This window comes from Neolamprologus brichardi, chromosome 13 (genome assembly GCF_056152115.1).
Source record: "Neolamprologus brichardi isolate AB-2024 chromosome 13, ASM5615211v1, whole genome shotgun sequence".
In the NCBI taxonomy this organism is placed as follows: Eukaryota; Metazoa; Chordata; class Actinopteri; order Cichliformes; family Cichlidae; genus Neolamprologus; species Neolamprologus brichardi.
The window spans coordinates 2,676,276-2,691,756 of NC_142116.1; the positions used below are offsets into that span (position 1 = coordinate 2,676,276).

The 15,481-nt window shown below is 42.0% G+C and overlaps 1 protein-coding gene across 7 annotated transcripts in view; it reads right to left on the bottom strand.

The window, feature by feature from the left end:
• The window catches only part of itsn1 (intersectin 1 (SH3 domain protein)), a 57,458-nt gene that overhangs the window by 32,240 nt on the left and 9,737 nt on the right, over positions 1-15,481 (bottom strand). For all 7 annotated transcript variants that reach the window (XM_087849976.1, XM_087849977.1, XM_087849975.1 and 4 more), the window contains exons 2-16: positions 12,908-12,967; positions 9,504-9,596; positions 6,348-6,411; positions 6,020-6,180; positions 5,440-5,625; positions 5,126-5,204; positions 4,858-4,958; positions 4,689-4,752; positions 3,551-3,688; positions 2,924-3,018; positions 2,555-2,694; positions 2,201-2,323; positions 1,753-1,902; positions 560-700; positions 349-436 (exon numbers count right to left, since the gene is read on the bottom strand). In XM_087849976.1, the coding sequence (XP_087706102.1) occupies positions 349-436; positions 560-700; positions 1,753-1,902; positions 2,201-2,323; positions 2,555-2,694; positions 2,924-3,018; positions 3,551-3,688; positions 4,689-4,752; positions 4,858-4,958; positions 5,126-5,204; positions 5,440-5,625; positions 6,020-6,180; positions 6,348-6,411; positions 9,504-9,596; positions 12,908-12,935 (1,651 nt within the window). In that variant the 5' untranslated portion in view covers positions 12,936-12,967. The remainder of the gene's footprint in view (positions 1-348; positions 437-559; positions 701-1,752; positions 1,903-2,200; positions 2,324-2,554; positions 2,695-2,923; positions 3,019-3,550; positions 3,689-4,688; positions 4,753-4,857; positions 4,959-5,125; positions 5,205-5,439; positions 5,626-6,019; positions 6,181-6,347; positions 6,412-9,503; positions 9,597-12,907; positions 12,968-15,481) is intronic.

The following is a 15,481-nucleotide window of genomic DNA, read 5'->3' on the forward strand; positions in this document are numbered from 1 at the left end:
ATTTACTTTGAACGTTTTTATCAGAAACAAAATATTTCATCACAACCAAGGTTAAAACATTTACCTTAAACTAAAAACTAGATGCTAAAAAACATTTTAGTTAACTATAATGAAGATAAAAGCGCCACCACTCAATAGACCCACCTATGGTATCAGTTTCAAAATCGCGCCGTTATCGCATTCACAAACTACAAACTTCCATAAGCCTTTTGCGTCTGAGGGATAAAAATGCAACTGAAACAAGAGAATCTCTGGAGACTGAAACTAAACTGAAAAAAAAAATCGTAGCGACGAAATTTCAGCTGATCCACAACAACAACATGTGAGCTGAGTGTCTGCGGTACTCACGGTGCAGACTGTTCTGCTGAACCTGTTTCAGCTGCTCGTTCAGACTCTGCTTATCAGGAATGAGCCTCCCCAACCACTGCTGGGAGTCCTGCACGCAGCCAGAAAGACCAGCAGAAAGGGTTAACACGTACACGGTAATGAGCCGGTCGTCAGTGGGGTCAGAACTGTATTCGTTTATTCATTAGCTGCTGGTTTTGTTCGCTCGGCACACCTGCAGCTGCTGTTGCAAAAGCGTGATTTCAGTGATGCGCGTCTCTCGGGTCTGGTTCGTCTGCTCCACCTCTTTCCTCTGATTCGACAGACGAAACCGAACATCCTTCAGTTTACCCTCCAACTGGCTCTTCTTGTCATTCTGGAGGAACAACAGACAGAATAGATCACATTTAATACTTAAAAACAGTGAAATCCAAACTCGAGTCATGTTGATGGAAGATAAAATCTTTAATTTTGCTTTTTCTGTTGTGGAAAAAGAAAAAAAGGATTAGCTGCTCTAATCTGTGTGGATTCATGTTTGACCCCACGTTTCAGCCACTTTTCACAGATTTATTTTCATCTTCTATTCATTACTTGCTGTAATCAGAAGAGACCCTTTAGCCTCATGAAAAACACGCCTGCACTTCACCAAATATCTTCTCAGGGCAGAAGAATGAGACGACACTTAACCTTAATCCTGTAGCTTTATTAGCAGTGATTAGTTTGATTTAATGAAAACATCAGTTCATAAATGCTGAAGTTTCCATCTTTTTCTTCCAAATTAGAACACTGAAAGGAAAAAAGTAGAATCACAACTTTCTATTGTCACATTATCAGCTGTGTCTGACCTACTGACACTAACACTCTGACAAAGAGGCAGGACAGTGATCAACCAGCAGCAGTCTGATGGATCTATCTTACTATAGATGGCAGACAGTTGGTGCCACCGCCTCTGTTCAAAGATGGCCTTTCACAGTGGACATAGATGCTTCTTTGAACAGAGGCGGTGGTTTACGACACCAACTGTCTGCCATCTATAATCCAGTTTTGAGATCCCTTCCCAGACGCTTTAACGTCCACTCACATCCTGGGCCATCTGACCTCAGGAAATCACATGATAGGGTGGGGTCAGGTTTCACAATGAGCTCACCAGAAACCCTGGCTGATTGTGACCCACACCCAGTTTCACACCTTGGCTCATGTGATTAGGTAGAGGATCATCAGGGGGTCCTTTTGTCCCTCTTTGGGGGGAAACTCCCACTGGGTTTAAATCTGGGACTCTCCACCATTTCAACTTTAGAACTGAAGAAGCTTCTTGAATGAAAGGTGAAACGTCTTCAAGCAACTTAAAGACGCTTTTCTTTCCAAGCTCCTTAGACCACGACGACCTGACTGAGAACCTTCACAGACATACTGAGTATTTTTGATTACCAGAGCCTCCAGCTCAAACTCCAGCGTCTTCTTCCTGGCTTTGAGCAGAACTATGCTCTCCTGCTCTCGGTTTCTCTGAGTCAGAAGCTCCTGCCGCCGCTGACGCTCCCACTCCAGCTGACGCTGGCGCTCTAACTCTCTCTTAGCGGCCTGCCACACACACACAGAAAGTTCTGTTTACGCTCAGGACGCAGTTTTATAAAGAAACTGCACAACAACACAAAAGACTGGAGGTTAAACATTATATACATATAGTAGATCATACACTTGATTACACATGACTAGTTATCTGGTGCAGAAGTGTGAATCAGGCTCTTTACTGTGAGTGATTTAAAGGGGGGGTTGGTGTACGCTTGTCTGCAGCACTAATTACAAGTTTGCAGCAGTTATGCTTCAGCTTCGGCTCTTTAATTAAAATGCAGATGTTCCCTCTGTCTCTCTATCATACCTCTCTCCTCTCTATCTCTTTGCGCCTCTCTTCTTCTCTCTGCCTCTCCAGCTCTCTCTGCTTCTCCAGCTGTTTTTCTAGTTCCTGTTGCCGTCTCCTCTCGTGCTCCAGACGCTCACGCTCCTGAAGCACAAACGTAGAGAAATGAGCTGGCAGGACAAACAAACCGCTATTTGTCGTGCGTCACCCCGATTTGTTTCCATATCCCCCAAGTTTCAAGAGTTGAATTAAATAATTTACTGACGCAGGAGATTGTAGCCAGAACTTTGAAAGCGCTGTTTATTTTACGGCCTCATAAAGAAGCCTTAAACCATGAGCAAATCAAATGTGGAGTGCACGGTGAAAAGAGCAAACCTTTCTCTCCTGCTCCTCCCTCTCCAGGGCAGCCAGCCTCTCCTGCTCTTTCCTCTGCTGCTCCTGCAGGGCCTGACGTCTTTTCTCCAACTCCAGATTCCCTCGCTCAAAGTTTTCCCTCTTCTTATCCTCAAACGTCACTGCAGGGAGACAAAGAGGACGTTTATAAAGTGGGCTATGATAGATGGTTTGTAAATTATTTAATTGAAACTGCCAGAACCGTTTTAGATGAGAGGAAGAAGCTTGAAAACATTACTGAAGGTTGCAGAAGCCAAAATAAGTCTAAACGTCAGTAGCAGCTCAGGGTGAATCTAATTCCACTTTGACCAGTAATAAAACAGCGTGTACTCGCTGGTCAGCACCAATCACCTGGTAATTTCTTCTCCTGGCTGCTCTCCGTTTCCTCCTCCGTCTCCTCCTGGACGCTTTTCTGGTCCGACTGAACGCTGTCGCTGCGCACACGCCTTCACACACAGGGACGAACAACGATCAGATCTTTCAACCTTTATCATTTAAAATAAGCAATGCCGCACAAAACAATAATCGAGTATTGCATCTTTGCATTTAGCATGTAACAAGTGGTCAGCTGTAGGGGCGCTGAAGAAAAAGAACTGTTAAAGATCGAGGGAGAAATGTCAGAAACAAAAATAAGATGTTTTAATTAAAGTCATAAATTTCAGAGTAATAAAAAACAAACCTGCAAGACATTTTTTTCCAGTGCAGGGAAACACTTCACTTTGTAATGCTGAATCAGAATAAAACTCACATATTTGATCACCTGACATCATTAACTCCAAAGAAACCTTTTTGAAAATGAGACTGACTGTCTATTTTTACTATTATGTGGTTATATGATTGTAAGGTCCCTGCACACAGACTCCAGCTGCACACAGAGACCAGTGTGGTTAGTTCAGGTCGAAGGAAAACTTTAAGTTTTCCTGGTTTAAGTGACCAGCACATCGTCAGTAACATCCTCGTGTTTCGTTCAGCATTTACCTGAACGATGGTGGGAGGTAATCTGGAGGTAACACAGGGGGCAGCGGTAACCCTGACATAGCCATATCTATGAGGTGCATAGCCAAGATAAACTCCTCAGCTGTCAGCTTTCCATCCTGGTCGATATCTGAAAGACTCCTGAGGGGAAAACATGAAAGGAAAAAGTCAGATTTAACCCTTTAAGACCTACCATAGAACCAAGTCCGCCAAAGCTTATATTATATTTTTACATGCTGTGGAGCCATTTTTGGGAGCATTTCAAGTTGCTATACATCAATACAACCATTATAGCCCAGATATAAATAATATGTCTGAATTAAGTGCATAGTAATTACATAAATTGCAAAAAAGTGCAATAAACTACAAAAAAATTAAAATCGTTTTTGTTTTTTTAACATATATTTCTAGTTAGAGAAATTTAAGAGGCTTATCCCTCAAAACTGTAAATACAAAAAAGTTGCACTAAATAGTTTCCTACCACAGGAAATTTATTTTGAGTGTCTTCATAGATTTATTTTTGAAATACACCAATTTTTATATACTGCAGGAAAAACGAAAATAAATAATATAATGCAAATTTGCAAAAAAGCAGCATATGCATCAAAATAAACTATTTCCAGCAGTGCAATATGAGTCCTAAGCATCCCAGAAACGACACAGAAAGTCATAAAGTCAAACATAACTTTTAAAAACACCAGTATAGGCTCATGAGGCCTTGATGGTAAAAAACGACATTTCCGCAAAATGACGTCACGTCCGGTTTCGGGCAGGTCATGGCGGACATGCGATAGTTCGAGCTGATGGACGTAGGAAGTGTTATGAACAGCTGATCGGATCGGCAAAGCATGTTTCTGGAATATTATGTTTTTGTTGCTGCAAGTGCTTTTTATGCAGTTTTTGCAAAGCTATATGTGGAAGGAAACTGTGACCGAGGACAAGCTGATGGCATAAGATGTAAGTACAACTCCTCCGGTTTCATATGCAAAAAAAATTATTGCGCTAGCTTACGTGGTTGCAGAGCTACCGGGATTTAAAAATAGTTACGCAAAACAGAGCGTGCGGCTCTGACCGGTTTTAAAGGGTTAAAGGACTGCTGTTTTCTGTTGTGATATGGAGGGTTAAATTCCAGTGTACTCACCATATCGTGGCAAGCTGGGTCTGAGGAAGACTGGACTGCATCAGGATTGTGCGAGCCTGGGGACCTGAAACACAGACGCACATCAAATGTAGAGAAAGACACACACATTTACATGCAAACGTAACAGAAACATGGTGATGATCAACAGCATGTGAGTGTGTGTGAGTACCAGTGAGGTGTCCACTCATCATCTTGTCGTGGGAGTTAAAAAGCTGTCTGTACTTCAGCCTGGAGGACTGAGGAACTGCCCAGTCAGCAGGGGGCTGAGCGCTGGGAGGAGGACAACAGAGTAAAAAGCAAGAATGAGAAACCAATGAGACTTTATAATTAAAGAAAAAACTACATGCTACGAAGGACTATAGGTCCAAGTGCACAGCAGACTTTTACATGAACGTAACAGTTCAGAATGGTGCAAACATTTGGATTGCTTGACCTACCCAGCAGCATCAAAGGACGAGCCCTTCTGCAGCTTGGTACTGGCCCGATTAAACGAAGAGGACTTGTTGACAGAGGGAGCTGAGAGAGACAGAGAGAAGTGCATTTTAGGACTTGGTGAACTGCATGTGCTGTTGTGTAATTTTACTAAGAAGCCTCTAACTTAAAAACAAAATGTCTTAGAAAAGCATTCATGCAGAGATAAGAGAGCGTGTGAACGTCTGAGATGTAAATACATTAAGCTTGTTATGTGTAAATACAAGCTTAGCGATGGAACGCATCGCAAAGATGTGACGACAACGCTCTCCACTGTTACCTGGGTGGGAGAAGCCTGAGATAGGCTGTATTATGCCCGTGGGAGGAGCTCCGTTGGCAATGGGCTGTGGGAGGGGTGGCGGCGCGGACGAGACGAGTGGGGGCGAAACCCCGACGGGAAGAGGAGGCAAGGGGAGCGGGGGCACGCCGGGCAGAGGAGTAGCGATGGGTGCCATGGGAGGCATGCCTGAGTTAGAAACAGAGCGAGAAGATGATCAGGCGCTGGTGTGAAAACAACACATGCTGTCTGTACACACAGCGAAGGAGGCAGGACCATCACTATATATGAGTTAATTTAAAAGACAATTATTTATCATAAATTATCTGCAGTATTTTTAAGAAATGAAGAACCATGAACTGTCCTGACTCCAATGATCTGATCCAACTGATTTTTCTTTGACACTTCAGGAGGTAAATTTGTGGCTGATCAAAACAGGTTTATATCAAATGAAAAGTCTCATCAATCGGCTCATCTTGTAGAAGAGATTCATTTAGTTTCTTTATAAATTGAATAAATACAGTAACAGGTATTGCTGATTCTCATTTATTTTTCATGGAATTAGTTCAAGTGTCAGTCTTACCAAAACCAGTCTGTGGGGGTAAAGGTAGCGGGGGTTGTTTCATACTGGGAGGAAGCGATGGGGGCAGAGGGTGACCCTGTAGCTTCAGCTTGATGAGCTTCATTGCGATTGAGAACTCGTGGATATCCATTCGGCCATCGCTGTTCATGTCAGCCAGAGCCCTGCAGATTCACACAGAGCACGAGCGCTTTAAAACATGAACGAGGGGTAAAATCTGACATGGATTAAAAACCACTGGTGCAAAAAAAAATCTTAGACAATAGTCTGCAACTTCTTTGAAATGCTACTTTTAAAGGAGAGTTGACTAATTCCTGGATATGTGACTCACCATATTTGGGCGAGGACGGGCGGGGGAAGCCCTGATTGGAGAAAAAAGTTCCTGGCCTGGTCACCTGACAGACAGACAGACAGAGTGTGAGATCACCACAGAGCCCAGAGAATCTAATGTAAACGACCTCTGACCTTTATTACAATGTCAACTGAATCATAAAATGCAGATAGTCGAACCTTATTGAAGTTTCTGAATCAGTAAAACATAATCTATGATAGGAAATAGCTTCCAACTTTTCATTCTTGAACTAAAGCAGCTTTACATGACTCACAGTCCAAAACTTCGTTAGTTTTTTTGGTTTTCTTTTCTCTTAAACTGGGACTTTCACTCAAATTCCCGTTTTCCAACCCTGGGGTAGGGTCTGGGAGATAAGCCAATCATTGGTGAGCTATGGCTCTTGTGCAGGTACACAAGCAGAAGCAGGGCAGTGATCAGCGGGGTGTGATTGACATGTAGATGCTAAACAACGCCAAAAGGTCAGATCAAGGCTCCTGCAGACAACAATGGTCCGACTCCAGGAGGTGAGAAACTGCCTCCTGATGTTACTCGATTACAAAAACAAACAGATTAGAAGCTCTAGATAAACAGTAACAGGTTTTGTAGGCAGTGTTTCCTTAGCATGTTAATTAACATGTTAATTAAGAAGCAACACAATGTGTAATAGAGATTGACAGACCACGTGACTTTCGCGCATTGCATGCCGGGAACTCGTGGCAAAACAATCCAAGTACCGCATCAAATGCAAGCATTTGCAGCACTGCAAAACGTTCATTCTCCGGTTCCAATACCTTCTTGCTTTTTCTTTGCCCCCCAAAAAGTTATGTACAAAACGAAGGAGAACAATGCCGGTCCGTACAAAGACAGACTCGACGAAGAGGCAAAGAAAAGACACGAGGAAAAAATCAAAGTAGTGAAAGGTTTAGACCCTCACGAGTGGACAAAATACGTTAGCGTGCTGCCCAACTTTCACCACGCTCATATTTATCATTATACGGTTCTTGGAGTGAGTGCATACACTCGTGAAGTTTAGTAACTTCAGGTCACTGCAACAAGCCCAGGTACAGTTTACCTACGGATGGGTACAGGACCATTTCAATTGAATTGGTACTGATTTCAATTGAAAGCCTGTGTGCGCTAGTACCTCTTGCCACGAGTTCCCAGAATCCTTTGTGATTGTGCCCCTGAATGACGTCACATTTTCAATCTCTATAGTCAAACAACAGTGAGTCTGCATCTCCTCAGCTCATCCTCTGTCTGAAACAAGCTCTTTTCCTTCTCCCTTTAATGTTTCGGGTAAGCCTGGCACTTTGATCACTGTTCCCGAAAACTGTGACAGCAACTCAGCCATGTGACCGTTTTTTCTCATGCCTGACTCAGGAAAAAGAAATCATCGCATCAGCACTAGAGGAGAAGCAGAAGTCATTGAAACAGGAAACAGTTTTATTTTGTTGGTTGCAACAATCTCCGTCTGCCTCATCACGGGCGCCTGCACGCTTACATCACTAAAGTGCACACAGAGACCGATCCGCTTGAAAAACTTGTGCGTCCAGTCTGACCAAAGCGACAGTTGTGAAGTTGCTTTTGGCACATGCTACCTGTTCTTAAGTACAACATCAACTGCCTGTGAGTCAACTGTCTTCTGATTTGCTGCCCGTCGCAAACAGCGTGGGAAGAGCACGTGGGGTGGAGCTCTTTCTATCCACTCTCACTGACTCACACGGAGAAAGGAGAAACAGCTGCCTGAGAGTGAGCGTTTAAAGCAGTCTGAAGCCTGAATGAAGCTTTGCCTCATCATGTGTTACATTACAGTTAAAGTTTGTCTTTATTCTTCGAATAACAGCATTTAAGCAAATATCTGAACTAGGGCTGCCACAAACTATTATTTTGACAGTCGACTAGTCACCGATTATTTTTTGCAATTAGTCGACTAATCAGATCATGCATCCACTGGACTTAAAACGTATAGATTATTGCACCAGCAGCATCTGCTCTTATATAACCATTATTAGCTTACAGCTTTAAGTGTTTAAGGTCTGTGCTAACTAAAAATAAAGACAAGATGATAGTTTATTAAATTTTAATGAAATTTTCAGATTGTTTCGGTGAAGTTTAATAAACTCCTTGCTATCTAAAATATAACAGGACACCGGAGTAAATTCTCGAGCATCTCACACTTCTGATAATCAGCTGTCTGCTTGACGTTTATTCAGCTGTGTAAAAACTATAACTTTAATCTCAGCCAAACCGATTTACTCGGGAACAAATAAAATACTAAAAAAAAAGCCAAACAATAACATTTTAAGTTATCTAAGTGACTTACATATCATGTTTAACCTGAGTAGCGAAAGATGGCAGTGGGTTTGAAGCCGGGAGTCCGGTGTTCTCACGGCTCTAGTGAGCCTAGCCCCCGGCTAGCTATCGAGCTAGTGGCTAACAGACGTCTCCGAAAACGTCAGAGCGCTTTTGAAAATATGTGGTGTCTTGATAAACTGAGCAGATATTTGAGGTTTACACAGCTACATTCTCGCCTGAAAATATGTTAAACGTTTATTTTGTGACCCAGAAAGAATAATAAGAGTAATATTAAAACTACCTAGCTGCCGCCATTGTTGGAAACTGAGCTGGGCTGCGCTATGAATTCTGGGACACAGCTTCTTCTTCTTCGGGGTTTACCGGCAGCTGGCATCCTTGTACATGCAGTGCTGCCATCTTCTGTTTCAGTCCGTTATTACACTCTTAAATCCTACTACTTATTCCTGCGTCTTTTGTGATCTTACAAAGCTTCAAACGACGCGTCGACTATTAAGTCAGTCGTCGACGATTTTGATAGTCGACGTAATCGTGACTAGTCGACTAATCGTGGCAGCCCTAATCTGAACAGCTGTACTTGTGAGGCACATTGAGATTTTGAACTGGATGAATTTACTATTAAACTGCAGTCATGGCTCTAGTGGCTGTGATAATTTCCTCCTAATGAAGTCCAGTTTTCTTTGATCCAACCACATTTCCCACAACGCACATCGAGCACTTAGGACATTTGACACCTGGACAGCAAGTTCCCCACACAGCCAATAACAAAACACGTGACACTGGCATTGTGCATGCCCCTATCACCCCTTACCCATGTACTGTATGTTTGTGTGAGAGCGTTACCTGTGATGAAACCCCCAGCAGTCGGAGAGAGGCTGTGAAACTGCTGGTCATGTTTGGCTCTCTCGTCCACAGAGATCAGAAACACATCTGGACCTAACGCATCCATAAGAAACAACAAACACACACAGAGCCAGTTACAACCCCAGAGGTTGAGCTCAAGTCAGATACAGACGGGAAGAAAAGGGAGGCTTGAGAGAAATGCATTAGTCATGAGTCTCACTTCCTGTTATATAGCTCCTTTAAGAGTTGGACAGAGTGCCAGCTCAGAGATGAATGGATGAGGAACCGAGTGCGTAATTAACATGCGAATGCAACCGATTCATCAGCAGTCGACAGAAATAACGTGAGCTTCTCTCATCACTGAGTTTACTACTTAAAAAGCCATTTCTGCTTCACCAGCCCTCATGCTCTATCCTCAGCTATAAAGAGATGTTGTGATACAATGTGCTGATGTTAACAGTGACACAGAAGATTATTTAACAAAGATAAGATGATCCAGTTCCAGCACAGTTACAGTGACAGGCGGTAACGTTGCAGTTTTGGTGTCTCTTCTCTTTACAGTCTTTCAGTTTCTGCCATTGTGCAGCCGCAGCTTTTCTGAACACTTCACAGCTGACTAAAGTAAAGTGACCGCTGCTGATGGCATTCATGTTTCTACTGCTGAAGAACGTTACACAGTGCAAACCCACGAAAATCCCACAGAGAGCCCCACAAGTGACAAAGTAATAATTCAAGGAAATTAAGAAAGAAGATAAAAGAAGGAACAGGGAGCAAAAGTTCTGTGATAACTATAAAAGACACCACACGATGAGTAAAAGAATATCTCATGTATTTGCACACTACATATATATGGTGTGTACGCCCTTTTTTAAATACTATACATTTAAAATACAAGAACAGGAATTTAAACTACACAATATCCATCTTTTCTTGCATAAATCTATATTTTCTGTAAATTGCACAACCTTTCTACCATTTGTCTTACTTCCATTTACTTGGAAGAGAAGAGAGTTAAATGTTTAGTGAGTCATTCTAGTTCATTGGAAAATGCAAGACAAACCACTGCTGACTGAAAGTCATTTCTCTGTAACTGTTGATAAAAATTATACTTGTCAGCTGTCTTTGGTGCTGGAAGCTTCTGCCACAACATTTCAACAGAAACACAACAATTATCCTGCTGGCGATGTGTTTTTAATTCTCTTCTATTTTTATTTAAGAAAAAACTGTACAAACATTCATTCAGCCTCAAATGCTTCTAGCTGCAGAGATTTATTTCCAGCATGTCCCCCTGATGACAAAAAGCAAGTTTGAGTGGCTGCTCCTCATTCAGTGCAACACGTTTTGGGTGACAGCTCACGGTCTATGGTCTGACAAATCTCAGTCTGAGTGCTTTTTAACTATTCGACTTATGTGTCCCAAAACGTCGGCTGCATCCTTCGGAGGACCCGGCCTTCGTGGTCTACGTGGGCCGGGTCCTTCAAAGACCGAGAAGGCCGGAAGTGTGAGGCTGTGAAATTGAACGGTCCAGCCTTCTGATTAGCGTCACCGCTGTGTCGGTGGAGTTTAATAAACTCGGCCGTCTGCTCCTTGCTATCTAAAATATAACAGGACACTGGCGAAAATTCTCGACCGTCTCACACTTCTGTTTAATCAGTTTTCTGTTTAACGTTTATTCAGCTGTGTGAAAACCAAGGAGGAATCCACTTGATGGATTGATAAAGTTTTATTTAATCTAATAATCTAATAACTTTGATCTCAGCCAAACCGATTTACTCCAGGACAAATAAAACACCCAAAAAAGGCAAACAATTACATTTTTAAGTCATCTGAGTGACTTATATGATGTTTAACCTGAGTAACGAAAGAGCGGGGGTCGGAAAACGATGAAGCCGGGAGTCCGCTGCTCTCGCCGGCTGGAGTGACCATTGGCTAGCTATCGAGCTGGTGGGTAACAGACGTCTCCGAAAACGTCGGCACACTTTTGCAAATATGCGATGTCTTGATAAACCAAGCAGATATTTGAAGTTTACACAGCTACTTTCTCGCCTTAAAATATGTTAAAAGTTTATTTTGTGGCCCAGAAAGATTAATAAGAGTAATTTTAAAACTTAGTAGCGGCCGCCATTGTTGACAGCTGAAATTTGGCTGGGCCGTGCTATGAATTCTGGGATATGGTGGGCCACGAAGTACACACCCGACCCATCCTTCAAATTCGGGGAAATGAAGGACGCATTTGAAGGAGTCGACGAATTGGGACAGCCTTCGTCGCCTGGCTGTGACGTAATCGGCCTTCAAATGCGGCCTCTGGAGGATGCAGCCGACGTTTTGGGACACAGCTTTATTAGTCTGCCTTTGCCTCCATCTCTTAGTTGTTGTGATGGGAGATCTGTCTCTTTGGCTACAATTTTAGAACAACTTGGTTGTTTTCTTTGACAGGAGCTACATCCACTCATAGCCACTCAGCTACTGTGCTCCCCAAAACTATATTAACAGAAAAGTAAAATTAATTGTTTTACTACTTAGTCTCATGGGCATAAAACAAATATATCTGAAAATATAAGAACAATGTAAGTATCTAAAGTAGCAACAATATCAGCTTTGCTGTACGGCTAACACACTATTTAGGAGGGGTGGGGAAAAAATGGATACTGTGTAGTATGGTGATATTTTGTTTGCTAATAATGTATGGATACAGGGACAGCAGAAATCGATATTTTGTTACAAAAAAGGTTTTTGTGCTCTGACTTCAGAGCATGTTGATCCTTTTTCTGAGCAAGAATCCTGACATTCCTTCACTGTCCAAATGTGTTTAACTTGTTTTTCAGCAGCAATAAACATGACAGTTTACTTATTTTAATTTAAGACATATTTTATTTTAATTAAGTTTAAAACTTTTTTACTTAATGTAAAATTATATTTTGTTTTAATTTACTTTCAAATTCTTCAGTTGCTGAAGGGGCTGCATAGTTTTCATAAACTGCATAGTTCAGAATAGCTATAATTGTACCAGATGGTTGATTCAGTTAAGTTGGACTAGACTGTAATACAAACCGTTCAGTTTGTCAACAATAAAACTGAAATGAGAGAAAGACTGAGTGTGAGACTTTGATATTAGAGAAAATGAATATTGATAAAGTTTACCTTTATGTACAGAATCTGAATATCGCAAAATATTTTTAAAAATTGCAATAATATCGTATCGTGTGTTAAGTATCGTGATAATATCGTATCGTGGGATGTATGGTGATTCCCACCTCTACTATTTAGAGGGCATGTTGTGAGAGACTTTATTCTACTTCAAAGATGTGGTTTGTCTGATGAACTCTTGATGTTGTCATTTAGCTTGACTGAGGGAAAACGTTCACTATACCTCTCTGTTAAGTCAGCCACATGTAAATACTGACCTGTGAACGTGGTTGGGAACTGTGCCATGGTTCGCTCAGTCTTCTGCAGCTATACAACACCTGAAACAACACATGAAGAAAAACAGATGAAAGTTTTATCTGATCGAACCAACAAAACCTGTTCGCCTCAACACTATTTCTCTAGTGAACCAGATAAATGCTTTTATTGTGAAGGAGCCAGCCTCTGTGTGCGAGGTCAGCAACCCGGCAAGATGTTTAAAGGACAAAACAATGTCTGGTCAACAGCCAAAGGTGCTGACACAGTGGACAAACTCAGTGAGGGGGAGGCAATTTTCCAGTCCAGTCTGGAGCTCATTTTCCTCTCTGCTGTCTTTCTTTTGGGTCTCCATCCCAATGATCCTTACACGCTTACACTTACTAACTTTTAAAGAAATTTATCTGGATGTTTTCAAATGTTATGTTTAAAAAAAAAAACCTCCAGTTGTCATCTGTTCAGACTGCATCCAGTCAGAGCACATTAGCTATGCTTGTGCATGTCAACAGGGCAGCAAACTTGTCTTCATGCAGAGCAGGCTGAGCCTGAGCGCAGTCACTTGTTTTCAGGACCACTTTGCTTCACCGTGCATTTTAACAAGAACAGTTTTTAGAACATAATGCATGCAATTAAAACCTAGTTCACCTTCAAAAAAACAGAAGAGATTTATTGCTTTTATAAGACTAATCTACAGCTATCCTCCAGAGCTCCTCTGCTTCTAATGTCTTAGATGTAAAAGGCGTCTGGAGGTTGTTTAGTGGAGTTGCTGGAGTTAATGTTAGAGCAGAGTGGGGCGCCAGACTTTGGTGATAGTCCAGATCTGATTACACAATAACACTGAGCAATGACCCACACATAAAAATACCCTCCATGGTAGTGTCTTGGTAGGTACGTTGCAGACTCACACCCACATGTTACAGCTGTGCATCGTCACAAGGAGTTAGTGTCAAAAATGTGTGAAAATACAGTAACGTTGGCCACTCATGTTCACAGTGTTGATCCTTTATTCTGCCTCTGATAAACAAGAAGACAGAAGTCAGAATAGACAAAGAACGTCTTTGTAGTGAAGCGAAACAAGTTAATAAGAAAACTCAACTGAGGCCACTGTCTGTGCTTCTCATCAGCGCTTTCTGAATATTAAATGTTTTCTTGTTTGGACTTTATCCTCTTGTGTTCAAGCTGACCTTTCTACCAATCAGCACCCTGCACATGGCAGAGTACAGACTTTTGGCTTTTAGAGGATTTCACCCAAGCATGTTTCCCACAGATAACACTTGACCCATATTGGCCAGTGACAGTTGCTCGGGTATATTCTGTGATTTCAGTTCATTTCTCCATCTGTCTAATATGATGACATGATTGATTTACTAATGGAAAACCCCCTCACTCTCATTATGCACTGTAAAAATAACACGAAACGTCGAGCTTGGTTCAAATGCTGCAAATTTGTCCAGTGAAATTACGCAGTCAGTGTAAACGGCTCCATTAAAAATGGGAGGTCGGAGAAATATTTTTAATGACAGAAATATTTGCACAGATTTTACACGCCTGGTGTGAAAAGGCCTTTATTTTGAAAGTTCAGTCGCTGTAACTAGCTAGTTCTAGTCCATCTTGCATTCCCCTGCAGGCAAGCAGACGGGGTTGTTTTTGTGGTAATCGGACAATTTACACATTCTGGTTACAGTCCCATGCAAACCAATGCAAAAAGATACCCACATACTATAAATTGTGCATTAGCTGAAGGTGCTGCAATTATTTCTGAATAGTCTACACCAGCGGTCCCCAACCCCCGGGCCTCAGACCGGTACCGGTCCGTGAGTCGTTTGGTACCGGGCCGCGAGAGTTGAGGCTCAGGTGTGAAATGTATAGTTTTCAGGGTTTTTATCGGTTTTCAGCGTTATTTTGTTATCGTTTTTATCGTTAACTCGGTTTTCCTGGGTCTTTTCACGTGTGTTATGAATAAATCTTCTTTTTTTCGGTACCGGTACTAGTTTTATTTTGTTGTATTTATCCGCGACACCTTAAAGGCCGGTCGGTGAAAATATTGTCGGGCATAAACTGGTCCGTGGCGCAAAATAGGTTGGGGACCGCTGATCTACACAGCTCGCATTAGTAGTTAATGGTTCCTTGTTGGTTTTATTATAGAACCAAGACACTCGAGAGCCAGTGAGCTACAACTGTAACTTCATAAAAGCAATGTTAGCGTCAAATCTAAATAAATATTTTAAAGTCAGTATTTCTTACAAACAACACAGACAGAAAAGTTAGAAAAATAAATGTAACTTATATTTCCTCCAGCACTCTCATCTCTTACAACAGCTCATGTGTCTGCATTAGCAAAGGCATGATAATCAGATCCAGACCTGCCTCCCACCCCCTGTATCACAGCTAGCAGACAGCCAACAATAACAATGTGACATACATTGCAACAGACAAGGACTTAGGACGGGTGGATGAGTATGTGTGAGTATATGTATGTGTGGGTTGTTGACCATTTTGCTGTGCCCAAGCTTCACGCACACGAGAAATGACCAAACAGTGAGGCCAAATTCTGTTTGAGAGTCCAAATCAAAAATGCA